The 18,873-nt window shown below is 36.5% G+C and overlaps 1 protein-coding gene across 1 annotated transcript; it reads right to left on the bottom strand.

Annotated features, from left to right (window-relative positions):
- Nucleotides 1-4,242: 4,242 nt before the first annotated feature.
- On the bottom strand, nt 4,243-18,670 carry LOC127958236 (polyadenylate-binding protein-interacting protein 1-like). The gene is made up of 11 exons (XM_052557038.1): nt 18,319-18,670; nt 17,260-17,381; nt 15,334-15,528; nt 14,473-14,585; nt 14,187-14,298; nt 10,758-10,883; nt 10,386-10,492; nt 9,773-9,890; nt 9,618-9,672; nt 9,220-9,298; nt 4,243-5,115 (listed from the first exon to the last, which is right to left on the bottom strand). Exons 1-11 carry the CDS (start codon nt 18,446-18,448, stop codon nt 5,025-5,027), a joined length of 1,248 nt encoding a protein of 415 aa, XP_052412998.1. The 5' UTR covers nt 18,449-18,670; the 3' UTR covers nt 4,243-5,024.
- Nucleotides 18,671-18,873: the final 203 nt, after the last annotated feature.

Here is an 18,873-nt window from a genome sequence, read left to right as displayed (position 1 = left end):
GAAAACAACTTGTCTTTTGAAAACCATATTTCCCATGTCACAAAAACTGCATTCTTCCATCTTAGAAATATTGCCAAGGTACGAAACATGTTACCTGTTTCTGATGCAGAAAAGCTTGTTCATGCATTTATGACTTCTAGACTGGACTATTGTAATGCACTTCTAGGTGGTTGTCCTGCATCTTCAATAAACAAGCTACAGGTAGTCCAAAATGCAGCAGCTTTTACCAAGTCAAGAAAATATGATCATATTACCCCAATTTTACAGTCTCTGCACTGGCAACCTATTAAGTTCCGTATCAGTTACAAATTATTATTACTTACCTAAGGCCCTAAATGGTTTAGCTCATGTGTACCTAACTAGCCTTATGCCACACTACAATCCATCACGCTCTCTAAGGTCACAAAACGCTAACAAAGTCCACTGAAGGAAGTAGAGCTTTTTAGCATTTGGCTACCAAAATCTGGAATAGCCTTCTTGATAATGTTCGGGGTTCAGACACACTCTCTCTGTTTAAATCTAGATTAAAAACACATCTCTTTTGCCAAGCATTCGAATAATGCATCTCATAATTTGTGTCTGCAGTTGTATCTTATCAAATGCACATTCTTACTCTTTAGCTTGGGTTAAACTAATTAATTTTACTTTGTTGAAAAAGCAGCTACACTAATTATGTCTCTATTTGTTTCTCTGTTTTGACAGAACACCTGAAAAGATATGATGCCAACCCCTCAGAGGCCCTCAGATGATGCTAACCCTGAAACGACATACAGAACTAACAAAGATTGCTACTTACTATGCAATGATTGCATTGCAATCACATAATAATAGCTGTTAATAGTGTTCATCGTCTGGTTTACTGTGTCTTGGATTAATTTTTTCTTTTTAATTCCTGTCATATTGCACATAAACGGACAGTCGCCCCTTATAAGCTACTAAAATTAAATTAAATTAAATAAAAAAATTTAATTTATGCATTTAGCAGAAACTTTTATCCAAAGCGACTTACAGTGCATTCAGGCTATCATTTTTTACCTATCATGTGTTCCCGGGGAATCAAACCCCCAACCTTTCACTTGATAGCACAATGCTCTACCAATTGAGCTACAGGAACACAAAATACTAAACATAACTAAAAAAAATTACATTAAATTACTACTAAATATTGTAGAAACTTAATTTTCTGTAAAATTGTTTTGCAATGATTTGTATCGTAAAAAGAGCTATAGAGACTTGAATTGAATTGAAAACTTGAATAAAAGTGGTTGAGTGTATCTGGGAGGGATGTGACATTATCACAGGTCTGAATGGCTTGCCACAGTCTCCGTGTGTCTTTCTCGTCTGTGAAGTGATCGCTGATTTTTTCGAGCAAATGACCGTTTTGCATTTTTAAAGCCACAGAACAGATTGGCTCCTGCTCTTTATCTCTTTATCTCCTGATCTGAATACTTCATCTCTGGTCTTTAGAAGCCCACAAACCTCTGCTGTCATCCACGACTTCTGGTTTGCAGGTGTGGTGATGGTCTTGGTGACTGTCACATCATCAATGCACTTAAACTTGTAAACTTTTACAAGGACAATTAACCACTGAACTTAAGGGCTGAAACAAAAATATAGGGTTTTACTTAAAAATCTAAATAATATTACAAAATATCAATTATATTATATAATTATTCTAGAAATTCCTGTGATCATTCCTGTGTATTATTATCAATGTTGAAAACAGTTGTGTTGCTTGATATTTCTGTGGAGACCAGAAATTCTGAAATTCCAGTCCATTCCTTGATGAATTCAGAAAGTTCATAAAAACAGGATTTACTTGAAATAGAAATAGTTTGTAAAATGTATTTACTGTCATTTTGATCAATTTAATGCCAGAGTGTCTGGTCTGTGTTTCCCTGGGTGTCCACTAGTGTTCTCACTTCCCCATAGGCACCCAACTGCAGGCACTACATTTCCCACAAAGCCTTGTCCTTTCATCACGGTTAATGGCACACCTGTTAATTGCACTCAGCTGTCTCCACTTTCATCGTCTTCACCTATCTATATAAACCGGTCTGTTTTCTATCTGTGTCATGGAGTCCTTGTTTTCCATCACCAGGTTTTCTTGTATTGCCTTGTGGTTTCTTGTTCTTGTTTTTCTGGACTGATTTTGAGTTATGACCTCTTGGATTATGATTTCTTGGATTAACCCATTAAATACACTGCTATTGGATCTCTTGCTTCCTGTGTTCATTTGTTGCAGAAGGCCCAGCGCCTCTGCACACGATGACAGCCACAGGTGACCCTCCAGAGTCGAGTCAGGTCCCCGTAGACACTCCAGAGTCAGGTAAAGTCACCATTTACACTCATGAGTCAAGCAGTACCACAGTTAGACCTCGGAAGTCAAGTCTCAGTTGATCTTCCTGAACCCAGTCAAATCACCACGGATCTACCAGAGCCTCTCCACATCTCTGCTGAACTACCAGAGCCTCTTCACGTTTCTGCGGAACTTCCACAGCCTCGTCACGTCTCAGCCGAACTTCCTGAGCGCTCGACTTATCCTGTCGTGGCCATGGAGGCCATCCAGGAACTCACCACCTGCCCCTGTCATGGCCATGAAGACCATCTACCATCTCCTCAGGGCCACGGAGGCCACCCTTAACCTGTTTATTTTCTCTATTTCAGAATTACACCGCAAATGTATACACTCTACCTTTAATTCACAGAATGTCAAAGTGAACATTACAGAGAGTTGTCTTAAATCTCTGTGAGCAGCTCCAGCTTTGTAATGTGTGGAATAATTGGCTAAAACTGTATTAGATCTGATGACTGAACTATCATCAGTATCACTCCATCTACTATACTGAAAGAGATGAAAACATCAGTGTTAGACTTGATTTGTTTGATACTCGGTACTTAAAGGGATAGCTCGGCCCAAAAACCCTGTTTTCATTTATAACCTCATGTTATTCCATGATTTATTAGTTGATTATTACGGCAGAAGTAGAGTATAGTTCCTAGTCATATCGGCCTAGAGTTTCGCAGCTTTTAATTTTCCTCTAGCCTTAGTACACGATGTAACTACAGTAGTTTAATCAGTTTGAGTGAGATGATAACAGTCTAATCAAATTCAATGATCTATGCGAAGTTAAGCTAAAAGTGACCCAAAAATCAGCTGAATGTATCTCAACTATTTAACTCTAGGAGAGTTGGAAAATTAGCCTATTTTGAAAAATAGAGGAGTGTTCCTTTAATGTACTTAATGTTGTTTTAACCACCTATCATTGGTTTTCACCTACTGTATCACCTATTAATGGGATTTAAGATGATGCAATGGGTAGTGGTGCTAATGTATGAACATGAAATGAATCATCACTCACCAGTATGATGCCTTTGCATCAGATCACTTTCACCAGCTCAGCTGTGACTTCCTCTTCCTGTTCCAGCAAGTCAGGATTCACACCATCATATTGCCACCTTAACATCACATTGACATTAGCATACTATGAGTGTGGACGACAACACACTAACACCATCAAATACTTATTGTAATTGTAGTTTTTCTATGATAATACAATATATGAAACATGAGCATTTAATCTCCCTAAAGCCAGGTCAAATTTCACTACAAAATAAATACATTAATAAAAATTCATATAATACATTTTCTGTGGGAGAATATATATGGGGGTTACAAAATATGACCTGTTCTAGACATAATGTGATTGGTGACCTTGAAGATACTGCGACTCGACTTCATTTTGGCTAGACCGATAAAGTCCACTGTGAACTCTTCTCCAGAAGATGAAAGCTTGAGTTTGGCATTTCCATCAACAGAGCAGATTGTGATCTCTCTCTTCAGGAGTCAGACTCAGGCCACTCCAAGTCAGTTATGGCACTGGTTAATAGCTGCAAATCAGCATTTGGTTAAGCAAATACGCATACATGAGAAATTAAGCTGGATTTACATGATTGCAGAAATATAAAAGCATACCTTACTCCAGCTTTATGACAGTCTAACCTTGTTGAACTCCACAGTTGTGAACTCCTCAGGGAAATATGGATGAGTTGTATATTTGTTTCTGAATGCCAAAGCATTCAGTACCAGTGTCTAAGCAAAAGAGAAAACTATTTCTGTATTTTTTCATACTCTGCACCCATATTTACTTCAGTAAACTGCTTTAGACAGATACATGGATAGATAACATTGGGGGAAAGAAATGCTCAGGTCACTTGGATTCCTACGAAATGCAAAGAGACTGTGTTTTTATAAAGATTTATTCCAGGCAAACAGTGCAGTGAATAATATTTACAACTGTAGTAAAATAAACATTCCTTTATATGGGATCCATGAGATGGTGGTGGTCATGAGAAAAGTTCCTGTAAATCACAGTGGTGGATTAATCTGTATAAACTCCCAAAACCTGTTCTGAGCTTTTCCTCTAAACTGATGCACTTAACATATGAGGAAACTTTATTCCAGCATTCCAAAAACCAAACGGACTATAAAGTCAGGGTTGCCTTTTCTTCAAAGATGTGCATAAATTGAAAATCTAAAAAGGATTGAGGAAAATCGGATAAAGGAAGAACAGAAAAATATCTATTTTCTTAAAACGTTTTTGTCTTTCTCCCTGTGCTCTTCGGTTCTACATGGCAAAGTATTGAGGAGTAAAATGCAGAACCCAGTTTCTCGTACATTTAGTTGGATATTGAGCAGTTAGTTTGCAAACAAACCACACTTTACTTGATGATGCTACTCTTTGGCTCATAAAAATCTCACTGCAAAAATTTTGGGGGATTTTTGACAAATCAGAACACACATAAAATAAACCTCACAACCCAAATGCCAAACCAATGGTAACTTGATGGCCTGACAGACTTGCCAATTATGCTGCATTACATCTAAACAGTAATTCCAGCCTTTGAATCCAGTGACACTGTAGCCAAATCAAACGAAAATCAACCAAAACGTTCTTGGTTTTTCCGCTCTGAAACATTCCAGCTGGTCGGGTGTGGCATCAACATGACCATCACACAGTTTCTCATTTCTTTCTTCTTGCGTCCGACTCCATGCAAAACCTCTCAAACGCCTCCTCCATCTCCGGATCCATTTCATCTTCATCACTGCAGAAGCTGCAACATAGAAGCATTCCTTCATTATAAGTGTATGGATGGAAGATTGTTCCCACCACAGGATGAAAAAAATAATTGCATCTTTCTATTTTACAATAGATACAATTTTTATTTTGCTTCCTCACCGTTCTAAAGTTTATAGCTCCTGCGTACCTTACTAGTCTTTTGACACGCTACAATCCATCACGCTCCCTAAAGGTCCCTAATCTCTGGACATTTGGTGGTACCTAGGATAGCAAAGTCCACAAAAGGAGGTAGAGCTTTTTCGCATTTGGCTCCCAAACTCTGGAATAGCCTTCCTGATAATGTTCGGGGTTCAGAGATACTCTCTCTGTTTAAATCTAGATTAAAAACCCATCTCTTTCGCCAAGCATTCAAATAATGCATCTTATAATTTTGGACTGCAATTACATCTGATCATGTGCACATTCTTATTCTTTAGCTTGCGTTAAACTACTTCATTGTAATTGGTTGGAACAGCAGCTAAGCTAATTATGTCTCTATTTGTTCCTCTGTTTTGCAATTTTATTTCACAATAAAAATAAAATTGAATTGAACTGAAAATCTCACAATTCTGAAATTTATTCTCCTTGCAATTCTGAGTCTATATATACACTCACCGTCCACTTTGTTAGGTGTACCTGTTCAATTGCTTTCAGCACAAATTTCTATCAGCCAATCACATGGCAGCAACTCAATGCATTTAGGCATCTAGATGTAGGGAAGACAAGTTGCTGAAGTTGAAACAGAGCATCAGAATGGAGAAGAAAGGGGATTTAAGTGACTTTGAATGTGGAATGGTTGTTGGTGCCAGACGGGTTGGTCAGAAACTGCTGATCTCCTCAGATATTATGGAGACATATAAAAAAAGAGAAAATATCCAGTGAGCAGCAGTTGTGTGGACAAAAATGCCTCGATTTAAGAGGAGAATGGGCAGACTGGTAGAGATGATAGAAAGGCAACAGTAACTCAAATAAGCACTCGTTATAACCAAGGTGTGTAAAATACCATCTCTGAACGCACAACACGTAGAACCCTGAATCAGACCACACCAGGTGCCGCTCCTGTCAGCTAAGAACAGGAAACGGAGGCTACAATTCGCAAAGGTTCACTAAAATTGGACAATAAACGTTTGAAGAAACATACAGATGGTAGGGTCAGAATTTGGCGTAAAGAACAAGGAGTCATGGATCCATCCTTCCTTGTCTCAACGGTTCAGGCTGGTGGTGATGGTGTAATGGTGTGAGGGATGTTTTCTTGGCTCACTTTAGGCCCCTTAGTACCAACTGAGCATCGTTTAAACGCTACGGCCTAGCTGAGCATTGTTTCTGACCATGTCCATCCCTTTATGACTACAGTGTACCCATCTTATGATGGCTTCTTCCAGCAGGATAGTGCACCATGTCACAAAGCTCAAATCATCTCAGACTGGTTTCTTGGACATGACAATGAGTTCACTTTCCTCAAATGGCCTGAACAGTCACCAGATCTCAATCCAATAGAGCAGCTTTGGGATGTGGTGGAACGGGAGATTCGCATCATGGATGTGCAGCCGACATATCTGCAGCAACTGTGTGATGCTCTCATGTCAATATGGACCAAAATCTCTGAGGAATTTTTCCAACACCTTGTTGAATCTACACCATGAAGAATTAAGGCAGTTCTGAAGGCAAAAGGGGGTCCAACCCTGTACTACCAAGATGCACCTAATAAAGTGGCCAGTGAGTGTGTATACAGTATGTGTGTGTGTGTGTGCGCATGTACGTACACACACACACACACACACACAGATATATATTAGGGGTGTAACGATACATGTATTCGTATTGAACCGTTCAGTACGAGGCTTTCGGTTCGGTACGCGGTACGCATTATGTACCGAACGGTCCGTTGGACTAATTAATTACATTTGGAAAATAAAAAACTGTGGGAAATATAACGTTATGCGTTCAACAAGGTAGCCCAATAACCCAAACGATGTAACAGGCAATGCCTCTGACACCCCCGAAGAAAAAATTACACCAACTTATATGTTTATGTTAGGCTACTCAGTCAGGCGCTCGCTCACTCAGTACGCGCTGAAGGCTCGTTGCAAAATAGCTAATGCATTTAACAGACCAGAAATAGAAGATCCTCCAATAACCAACAGGTCTGGTGTTTGGGTGAAATTTGGATTCCCTGTAAACTATGATGGTGATGGCAAGAGAGTGGTGGATAAAAAAACAACGGTAGCTATGTCGCATCTGTTACATGACAATAGGGTACACCAGCGGGAATACTTCAAACATGTCAACTCATTTACGCCGACATCACCCCAGTGTGTCAGTATCTGGAACAAGACAAAAAAAGGAGAAACATACACGCCACCAACTATCCTAACTGATTCAAACAGGGCAAAAGACATCACCGCGGCGATTGGTACATTTATAGCCGCGGATATAAGACCTTACTCTAATGGAAAACGCAGGTTTTATGAACATGCTTAATGTAATTGAGCACCGTTACAATATTCCTTCACGAGCCCATTTCAGCCAGACCGTAATTCCTGCTTTGTACCAAAAAACAAAAGCCCAAACAGAGAACCAAGTGAGTAAAAACATACTCCTTATAAAGAGTTATAGAGTTCCATATAAAAAGAGTTCCATCTTTGTATTTGTTCATAACCACTACAACAATATAAACATTTTTTTTATAAGGAGCTGTTTTTATTTTATACAGTATGCTGCTAAGAAAACACCATAGAAGAATACTTCGTTAGTTTTAATAAATAAAACATTTGTAAAAATTCAAGGAAATTTATCTGCCAATTTTTTCTTTTTGCTGTATCTAAAACGTACCGAACCGTACCGAACCGTGACACCAGTGTATCGTATCGAACCGAACCGTGAATTTTGTGAACCGTTAAACCCCTAATATATATATATATATATATATATATATATATATATATATATATATATATATATACACACACACATGTATATTAGGGGTGTTTGAAGTCAAAACCTGTGAAAGATAAACTCAGTATTGAGATATAAAAATCAAATGTGTATTTGTAATATAACAACAATAACTTTTTTTAAGATGTGGTGGGGAAAAAAACAGAATTGCAAGATGTGAACTTAGAATTGCAAGAAAAGAGTAAAAATGGTGCGTCAGAATAAAAAAAAAAAAAAAAAAAGAAGTCTGAATTGTGAGTCACATTTACCTTTTTTAAATTTGCAATTTTGTATTAAAAAACAACAACAACAAAAGTGTGACTGTCACAGTTCAGAGCTTTTTCTGTCATCTTATATTGAATGCAGAAAGTACTTAAACTCAGCAAGGATGCACTAAACTAAGTATAGCTGCTGAACATTCAGCTTTTCTTACTTTAAAATTACAATAATAATTCACAATATTACAGTTTTTACTGTATTTTTAATTAAATAAATGCAGCCATGGTGAGCATAAGAGTCCTTTTAAAATCAGAAAAATCTATATAAGCAAAAGCTTATATTTACATTAACTTCTTGAAACTGTGCATTTGTCTAAATCATTAAAATTATGAATAAACTATGCAAGTGTCTTATTTTGACTGTGTTTCTCATAACTACATACTGTATCTTTTAAAACTCATCACATGAATTACAGTCTCCCCCTGTTGGCTGGTTTTTGTTAACTGCTCATGGCCCATCCAATGGGCTGAAGACTATGCTGAATAAGACTGGCAGGTCTTGCTAAGCCCCCCTCTCTCCCTGGACTGCTGACTTCACTAAAATGTGCTCTTTGACTCACCCCAGCATTATTATGAGAAGGACAATTACTGGAGTTTTACCAGAGGGGACGGTCACACCAGGGTTATTAGAGGTAACTTAAACCATAAATAACATTTTTGTTACTTGAAATAAAATAAAACATTGTTAATTAAATTGACGTACTAAAATGAACCAAATTTAAAATGAATGAAAACTAAATAGCTATAATAAAAAAATGAAAACTAATAAAATTGATAAAAACAACAGAATTATTAAAACTTTATATTAAATTAATTCAAAACATTAGTTAAAAACTATATAGTATTTTAGTTGTGCATCAAGCAAACAAAACTTAGGATATTCTTACGAATCATTTCCATCCTCATCATATGCATCAGGGAAGCAGTCTTCTCTGTCTAGAATCTCCTGGTATTTCTCTGAGTATTCTGTGATGGGGGGAAAAGAAAGGAAAATAGTAGATTAGTAGTAAACACAGTAATTATTCATATGAAAAATAAATAAATAGTCCTGACACGTTATGAAAAAGATAATCTAGAAGAAAATAAGAAAAAACTTATTTTTTTTTTTTCTAAAAGATTAATGAATTAAAATAATAAAATAATGAATTAAATAGCTTTTTTTCTTTCCCTTAAAATGTAGTTAGTTGATTTTGAACCCAATCATGTTTTTGTGACATTGGCCCGCTTAATAAAGCACTGAAGTCTGTGTGGGTCACAGCAGACTGAAGACGTTCCCGATACTCACCAGGATCCGCTGCTGTGAAAGGCGTCCCATCTGCTGTGTAGAAGGTTGGTTCATTCTGAGGAGCAAAACCATGCAGAAACACATTAAAAGAGGCTACAAAGATTACATATTACAAAACCTGATTAAATATATTTCATTTCTTTGGCATTGCACACCATAAAGTAGTTGGGGTCGTTGTCAGGTGTAGCGTCACTGCTCACAGCGGCTGTGTGAACTCGACCCCAGTTACTGGATCGCAACTCCACCAGTTTCAACAGCATCGTCCTGACATCTCTACAAACACACACATACAGTACACATCAATAAAACAGATAGCTACAGTACATATCAATAATGAACTGTACAGCTCAACAATCTAAGAGCAGTTCACACTGACACTGATACTCAGCAACAAAGCAAATGAAAGTGACAATCTCCAGTGTCATTAGCAAAAAAAAAAAAAAAAATGCTGGCAATGCAACTCAGCTTTATGCAAAAGTAAAATAATAATAAACAGTAGGAGTACAAACAGTGCTCAGTACTACATTAAACTGAACCAGTGTATTTCAGAATCACTGAAATATTATTATAGTTTTACTGATATTTTTAACTATGTGTTTTAAAAATATATATATATATTTCACATTTAAGCCAATCATATTGTTTTGCAAAAAATTATTTTGATGTGTTTTGCCATTTCATGTATAGGTTTATCTATCTATAAATACCTTGATATATTATATCCTGAACATTAAAAAATTCTATTGAAGCATTGCCTGACTCACTCACCGGCTGCATTTGGCATCCAGCAGAAGGACTTCGATTTTCTTGATTATCTCGTCCATGTCTGACTGGCCTTTCTCCTTCCATGTGTCTTCCAGAACGGAACCAGTCAGCTTGTCAAACCAGTAAAACAATGAAAGTCAACATCAACAGTGCAGTACTGCATTATTATCTGCAGATTAATAACTTATTTCATTTCAGTTGATTTGAGGTGCCTGGCAATTTCAAAGTCTTTGTTAATGTCAGAACTACGGTCACTAATCATCTTAAATTGAGTCCTGAGGTCACTTAATAACTCCTACAGACTTGTCTGTCATTTGCTTTGAAACAGTACCATTTAGTGTATTCACAGTGTGTAAGAAGAGGAATACTTCAAACCTTGAGTAATTTGACAGCACACATGAGGTTGGGGTCATCTGGGTGTGAAAATAATGCATTCAAAAGATCCTTTAGTGCTCCCAGTAAGATATTAGCTCGCCCAGGTTTGTCCTTTCCACTTTTTATCTAAAAGATAATTGATAGAATAAATAATTGTAGAGGCTCATATTTTTGAAAACAATAAATATACAGCTCTGACATTTGAATTCAAGCAGATACACATGTTAAGATTTATACACTAGATTATACAAAGGAATAGATATACAGGGCTCTGATTGGTTCAGACTTTAGCGTTACATAATTTGCTCAAATGAAGCAGGGCAAGCTCTGCTGATGGGTTTATTTTGTAATGATGACTGGCTGACAATATATGTTATTATAAATTCAATAAATAAACCAAATATATTTTTTAAAGGGTTAGTTCACCCAAAAATTTAAATTAGGCCATATATTACTCACCGTCAAGACATCCTAGGTATATAAGACTTTCTTCTTTCAGACGAATCCAGTCAGAGTTATATTGAAAACTTCTCTTTGATCTTTTAAGATGTTTCATGGCACTCAGCACGTGTTGCATGCATCAGTCCAAAAGAAGTTAAATAAAAAGTGGCAGTCTTTTGGACTGAAGCACTGCAACACCCACTGAGTGTCATGATAGAGCTTGAAAGATCAAAGACAATTTTTAATATAACTCCGACTTAGTGTTGTCAAAAGACCCGGTACTTCGGTACCAAGTCGGTACTACAAAAATGAAAATGTGACAGTACCAGGTTTCTTTAAGTACCAGTAGTACCGAGGACCCGGTCAACCCAGTTCTTGACGCATACAGTGCTATGATTTCCGCGAAGCAGAAAACGCAGACGGAATCTCAAAATCCAGTCATGAAAATTAAACTTACATTTTAATATGGACAGGCACTGAATTTTTCCAAGTTAGCATCAATTAATCAAATCAAATCTCCAAATGGACCAGTATCTGTAAATGTAATGCTGCAGAAGTTGGTTGAAATCTGAATCCTGCATGCTTTGCGTGTCTCTGTGTGTGTGAATGAATGGCAGAGACGTGAGGATTTGTTTACTACATAGACTGAAGCGCAAGTGACGCCTGCAGTAATTTCAGCATCTGCAGTCTCAATGAGGACATAAATACATAAACAACATCACTAGAACTGTTCTGAGTCACTTCAACAACATTTTATTGTTTCATTTGACTAAAACCAGTGTCCATTTAAAGGTATTCACGGCAAAGCACGGTGAAACACAGGGCACCTGTATTTGACACTCTGTAAACTCTGTGAGAAGAGTGCACGACTCGCCGTCACTTTGCTGATAGTGCTGTTTATCACACATGCAAAGAGAGAGAGAGAGAGCGAGAGTCTTAACATGCTGAATGGATGTCCTACATGTAAACTGTATTTTTTGTTGTCTTCTCCTGTCATTTAGAATCATTTGATTTTTTCGAACAAGCATAAGATATGCCGGTTTCTCCGGTAGTGGGCGGAGCTAATGCGCAAATGGCAATTTAATTGGCTGGCACTCATCTTTTACAATCCTTCAGCAAATCAGTAAAGGCATTGTGCAAGAAATATTACTAATATTTAGTAGAATGTATATAATACTTCTACTACTGTTGAAAATATTAATAAAACTTTATTTTTTAAAGAATTAAAATCACACAATAGTTATTCCATGTCTTAATTTTAATAGCAAATCCCCTTTATTTACCAAAAAATAAAATGTTTAAATTTCATTAAAAGACAAATTAAATTTGGGTGAAACTTGTTTATTATTTTTCATAATTGTATTACTTGTAGAAAAACTTTAAACACAATTGTAAATTAGTATAAAGAATGTCATTGGTTTTATTTTAAAGAGCCACACAGAAGGGAAATCAAAAATGACCTGTATTACAGTGTATGATGTAGCTGTCCATCAGTGTAAACAATGTGCAAAGTAATTAAACCAAAAAGTACATGATTTATAAAGTTATTGGCTTCTAAAGTAAGGAGTCGACTCTGAATCGCTGAAACGAGTCGTTATAGATTTCAAATCTTTTGCCCATCTCTATGTACGTCACTAGAACACTTTGCATAATAATCTCCGCCTACCGTCTTGGGAGAAACGGAACTCTGACCTGCCCCACCCCCCAACACAGACGCTCTGGTTGGTGTGATAGCATCATGTCGAGGAGACAGTGTGTTTTATTTTCACTGCCAAAGAATGAAGATCAGAAGAACCAATGGCTAAAATTCATTTCACTGATGACTGCTTTTCTAATCTCGGTGAGTACAGCGGGATTTTCAAAGCGTTTGGCCATAAAATAGGGTTCATTACCAACTTTATTTAGACCAACAAGCATCTCCGAATCACAAAGCGAAGTACGATTATAAAGTTATGTGTTCGTTTTCTCCCGAGCGTCTTATCAGTATGTGTGCTGTCTGCAGATTTTGTCTGCGCTTATCTTCATTTACAAACACGTCATTAAAATGAAGTGTAACAAGTGCTGCTAACAGATATTCCGTTTTTCACGTCTCCCTTCATTATCTCTAATGTGACCACGCCCCCGCGCTGAACGCGCTATTCAGATTCAAACTGAAGCGCGCGGCTTGAATACGCACACACAGAAGAAAAAGCAGCGAGACTGTTCAAGTTTTTTATTTTACGGTTTGCTTCGCGATGAGAGGAATAAGACATAATTCACCCCAAACAGATGCTAATACATTGTTTACCGTGAAGTTGTGTGCGGAACAACCAATCAAAACTGACTATGTTAGTTGACCAATCAGAACACAGTATGCTACCGAAAGTTTGGGGATCTCTGAGAATTGAGGTAATTTTAAAATGATATTTTGACAAAATGTACCGAATACTGAAATTTTGGTACCGTGACAACACTAATCCAACTGGATTCGTCTGAAAGAAGAAAGTAATATACACGTAGCATTGCCTTGAGGGCGAGTCATTTTTGGCCTAATTTTCATTTCTGGGTGAACTAAACTTTCAATATAAATGAATTTGAAATGAAATAATAACTTACTAAATAAATAAACTTGACTTGGCAACTAACTAAAATAAGTTGAAGCACTTATAAATAAATAAATAATTTGTAAAAAACAGAAAAAAAAACTTATAAATGAACAAAGGAAATCTTAAACGTAATAAATTACACTAAAAAAAGGAACTACTAACTAATAAACTAACTAAAATTTAAATTAAAACTGAAAATATAAAAACCATAATATATAAATAATACTGAAATAACACCGTACATGACTTGGTTCATCAGACAGCATTACCAAATAAATAAATACAAGATTAGATGGATACAAATATTAATTTATATTGTTATTAGACTGTAGCCCAGAGAGCTGTGTGATCATATGTCTTATATTTTGTGGTAATAAGTGAAAAGCACTGGTAGTGAACTGACCTCCAGGTTAATGTAAAGCTCCCCCAGAAACAGCACATAAGAGTGAAACTTTTTCTGGGTGTCTGGATCTCCTCTCACGGCCTGCTCCCTCTGCTCATACTCAGTGTGACACCTACACAAACACAGAATGGAGTTAAAGGATAAATGAAACTAACAAAAATGAGACAAAATGAAACTGAAAGTAAAAACTAAGATGGAAAAGGGAAGAAACTGTTGACTTTAAGAACCAAATGTCAAGGCACTTTTATGAAACACCCAGAAATGGGTACTTAAATCTCAAATGTACCTCTTCAGCAGCAGCTGTCTGAAGTTACCGCTGGCTGGACTGAAATGGATGTGATGAGACAGATGGTTACACAGCCTCGCTACAGTGTAGGCGAAGTGAGGGATAGACGTGGACTGTGGAAAACAAATGTAGAACGGCTTTCATAGCATTCATCTTAAATGGTTATGTGATGTAACTTCAGGTTTTCTTTTCTCTTTGGAGTGTTATAAGCTGCTCGTGCATAGATGAGATCCCTAAAGTTGAAAACAGTAAAGTCTCAAACCCAAAGAGATAATCATTTACATTAAATATATTCATTTATCTGACGCTTTTATCCAAAGCAACTTACAATTGCTATATATGTCAGAGGTCACACGCCTCTGGAGCAACTAGAGGTTAAGTGTCTTGCTCAGGGACACGTTGGTGTCTAACAGTGGATTCGATCCCGGGTCTCTCACACCAAAGGCATGTGTCTTATCCATTTATCCCCCTATATATATATTATTTTACAATTAGAGTACAGTTCATGCTGCTGAATTCAGATTTGTGTCATCATTTATAATTCATATATATCTATTTCTTTCTATCTATATACAGTACATTGGACTGTACAATGTATAGTTTACTAGACAGCTATAAATAAATACAGGATGAGATGGCTGTAAAATATTGATGTAGTAAATTATTTATTTATATTGGTTATTAGACTATGCAATATTCATGAATATAGTGACAAGTAGAAAGATTTACTTTTCACACTTGATATATTTTTTTAATCATGTGTAAAAAAAAAAAAAATTCAAACATTCTCAGTCCGTTCGTCCCAAAGGATGGCCCTGGTTCTCACACAGATTCAATCTCAGAAAGTGGTCAGAAGCACACCTGTTTGTAGATGAGCTCTACCAGCTCCTGCAGAGTCTCCTCTGTAGTGACGCAGCTGTTCAGCGTGTCTGTGATGTAATCGATTTCTGACTCAAAGGACCCTGGAGATGAGCTCAGATGGCTTACGAATTCCTGAACGAAATCAGCCAATGAAGGCTCGGCATAGTATTCCTCAGATTCATCATATACATCATCCTAAAGAAAAAAAAAAAAAAAAAAAAGTAGAACATTAGACTAATACTAGGTATGTTCATTTTGGTTATTTTTCCTAACTGACAAGATTATTTTAAAATTAGAATAATACATTTGTTTCCCGGGAATTAATTTTACGTATATATATATATATATATATATGGGCCGGGACTTTAACGCGTTAATTGAGATTAATTAATTACACAAAAAATAACGCATTAATTAAGATTAATTAGTGACAGAAAAAAATTCCCGCATTTTTAAAAACTTATTTTTGCACCGCGGAATGTTTCTCACTGGATGAGTTTCGGCGGACCGATTATACTGGAGCACCAACTAGCGTTCGCATATCACCGCAGCACATGATCGAACCTCGGTATCACCTCAACGCAAAACATATAGCAGCTAGCGTGGACTTTACACTTTATGTTGAACTATGTATTATTTTGTTGGTGCAACAGTTTATGTTGAACTCTTTATTGTTTTAGCCAAGGTTATTGAGAGTTGGACTTAGTATGTTATGGCCTCTGAAGCAACAGAGAGATGCTTTCTAATAGTCAGGGTTTCCAATGTTCTGAATGTAATTGACAGAATTGTGTATTACTTAAAAAACACTTTACAGAAGGTTCCAGCACCTATAAGCTACCTGAATTTCTGAAATGTACCATTTCTAAATTGTTACTAAATAAGCTATTGCTACACTTAATGGCAAAAATTAATTAATTACAAAGCCTCTAATTAATTAGATTAATTTTTTTAATCGAGTCCCGGCCCTAATATATATATATATATATATAAAAACAAATAAATGAGAAAATTAGCAAAGAACTGTGCAACAAGTGGCCTTGTTTACAGAGTTTCGCTTCATTTTTGTGATGTGCATAAGGAAACCAGATTGCAGAAAGCGGCATCTTATTTTTCTTTAGGCTTATATTACAAAAGCACAAAGATTTGTTTTTATTGTGAACATACACAAATAAAGGAAAACCTTTTACAATTCCGATTAGGCTCTTTATGACTAAAAGGAACTTGCTTCCATAAAAGTCAAATGACTGCGCTGGCGCCGCATGTGTGAACACAGTTAAGCTTTGCTACCTTGACAAGGTAGTCTGTTCATTATCATAATAAAATACCGCCGTGATGTTATGCAAAACATTTTGTTTTACGTGGATATTGGAATGCAAGTGAAGTAGCCTACATAATAATTTGGAATTCAAATATAGAGAATAAAGAAACATTTGATTTTGTATTGATGAGAGATCCAATGTTGATTTCAGTTTCGTTTTAGCCTAAATTTATTTATTTTGTTTATATTGCTATAGCTTCTTAGAATTTTAATTCTTGTTCTTTTCTAAATACTGTTCATTGAAAGGATTTGTTGTAAGGTGAGGGGAATTAAAATAGCCTATAGCTGTGTTAACTGTGTTTATTATAATATTTGTTAACATTTCGAGTCAGCATTAGACCTAATGCAACTAATGTTTTTTTTCCCTTGCTTTAAAAAAAAAAAACACAATGTTTACATGCATAGCATATTTTAACCATGCAGAAAACCTTTTAAATTTTTTGATGAATTACTGAAAATAAATAATTTAATGACTTATAATAACTTATTGTATTAATCGGTCAAAATTCTTAATGGTCGGTTAATGGTTAAACGGTTAAAATGAACATCCTTAACTAATACCACACAGAGAATTCCCAAAAAGAGTGTCAAAAAAGAGCCACATGGACCTGGAATGATGCATAAGAGCCCGGGACAAACTCAGATGCAGCCGCAGACAGTTTGGAGTTTTTCACAAGCGCATCTGCAGAACTGCTGCTATTGTGCCCTGAAGAAACTGAGGATCTGCTCTCTGGAAGACAGAGCGATGGAGACTGGCATTAATGTTGAACAAATGTAGTCACTATACACAGTAATTCCTGCTTTCGGTTATTGCATAGTTTTGATGACTTTTCCAGTAGTCAAAAAATTGAGAAACAAGCAGATATGTCCACACATTAGACTTGGAGTGTAGATACAGAAGCAACATGTCAAGATGACTTAACTTCTTCACTCAGGTCACATGACAGATTTGCCCAAATTAGCAATTTCGCCCACTAACAACCTCTAATTCATGAATTCCAGTAAAAGTCCACCTATCTATCTATATATGCATCTGTCCACACGTCCATCCATTCATTTCTGCAGTCATCCATTCATGCATCTATCATATCTACCCATCTTTATATCCATATATCTATCCATCTGTCATCCATCCATTTTAACATCCATCTATTCATTCATGCATGCATCCATCCATCCATCCATCCAATAACTGAATACATCTAAAACAGCAAAATGGTGGAAACTCTTTTTAAAATGGTTCATGTGATATCTATCTAACGTCAACTTTACTGAAATGTTAAATTTGAGTTTCACATCGTCAAAGCATTGGTAAATTCATATTTCCACATAAACATGGACCCCATGTATATTTTCAGGTATTTCTACTGTCATTGTTAAAAAAAACTGCTTTTTACCTCACCCAAGCATTATAATCTTTCTCTAAATCAAATGCATTTGTATATACCGTGATAACATCTAAAGTTACAGTGACTAGCATTAACTGTCATCGACTGAAGTCACTCTTTCTGATTTTTTATAACTGAGGATATCACAAATACAAAACTAGAGTAAAAAGGACTAGGAATTGTGCGTGTATATCTCCCTAAAATGCTTCTGGCACCATTAGCTACTTCGCAGAGACATTAGCTGACTAGCATGAGAGCTAGCAGTGAACTCGACTTCACCTGCGCTGCTGTCAGACACCGGAGGAGCCGTGAGCGGCTGTCTGAGCGGTTCACTCGGGCCAAACGCTAAACTTCTGCAGTCTCCAGCCTCGGATGAGGAAGAGGAGGGTGGTGTGCTGCTGTTGTTCATGATCTTCGTCTCGCTGATCTCAGCTGTCTGTCGACAGACGCGAATAAACACACGGATCAGATCTCAGTGGGCCACTGTACACTACACAGACAGCTTCACTCTACAATCTGCTTCTCACTTTCATCTTCACTATTTCTGTTTCTGACACCTAAACACTAATCACTTCCTCAGTCGTTCTCCAGAAATGCAAAGTGCTCTTGATCAAAAGGAGCACTGCCATCTATTGGAAATAATGTCATCCTAGTGGAGAAATGTGGCAGTAAATCATATATTTTAAGATTTGCTTTGACAGAAATTTAGGATGAAAACTAGTTTCCGCTGAAAATTACACAGATACTACAATTATGTATTTTACAAAACTAGAGTGAAAAAAATAATAAACCGGATTATTAAAAAAAACACAAACCTGCCTGTAACTTATGATC

This window comes from Carassius gibelio, chromosome B5 (genome assembly GCF_023724105.1).
Source record: "Carassius gibelio isolate Cgi1373 ecotype wild population from Czech Republic chromosome B5, carGib1.2-hapl.c, whole genome shotgun sequence".
In the NCBI taxonomy this organism is placed as follows: Eukaryota; Metazoa; Chordata; class Actinopteri; order Cypriniformes; family Cyprinidae; genus Carassius; species Carassius gibelio.
This window is presented reverse-complemented; position numbering and strand designations above follow the sequence as displayed.

Excerpts from the sequence above, each read along its gene's own strand:
- LOC127958236 (XM_052557038.1), bottom strand. The coding sequence starts at position 18,448 with ATGAACAACAGCAGCACACCACCCTCCTCTTCCTCATCCGAGGCTGGA. Across the intron at positions 15,529-17,259 it reads GCTCTTATGCATCATTCCAG|GATGATGTATATGATGAATC; the intron begins GTCCATGTGGCT and ends TTTTTTCTTTAG. Across the intron at positions 14,586-15,333 it reads TAGAGCTCATCTACAAACAG|TCCACGTCTATCCCTCACTT; the intron begins GTGTGCTTCTGA and ends TGTTTTCCACAG.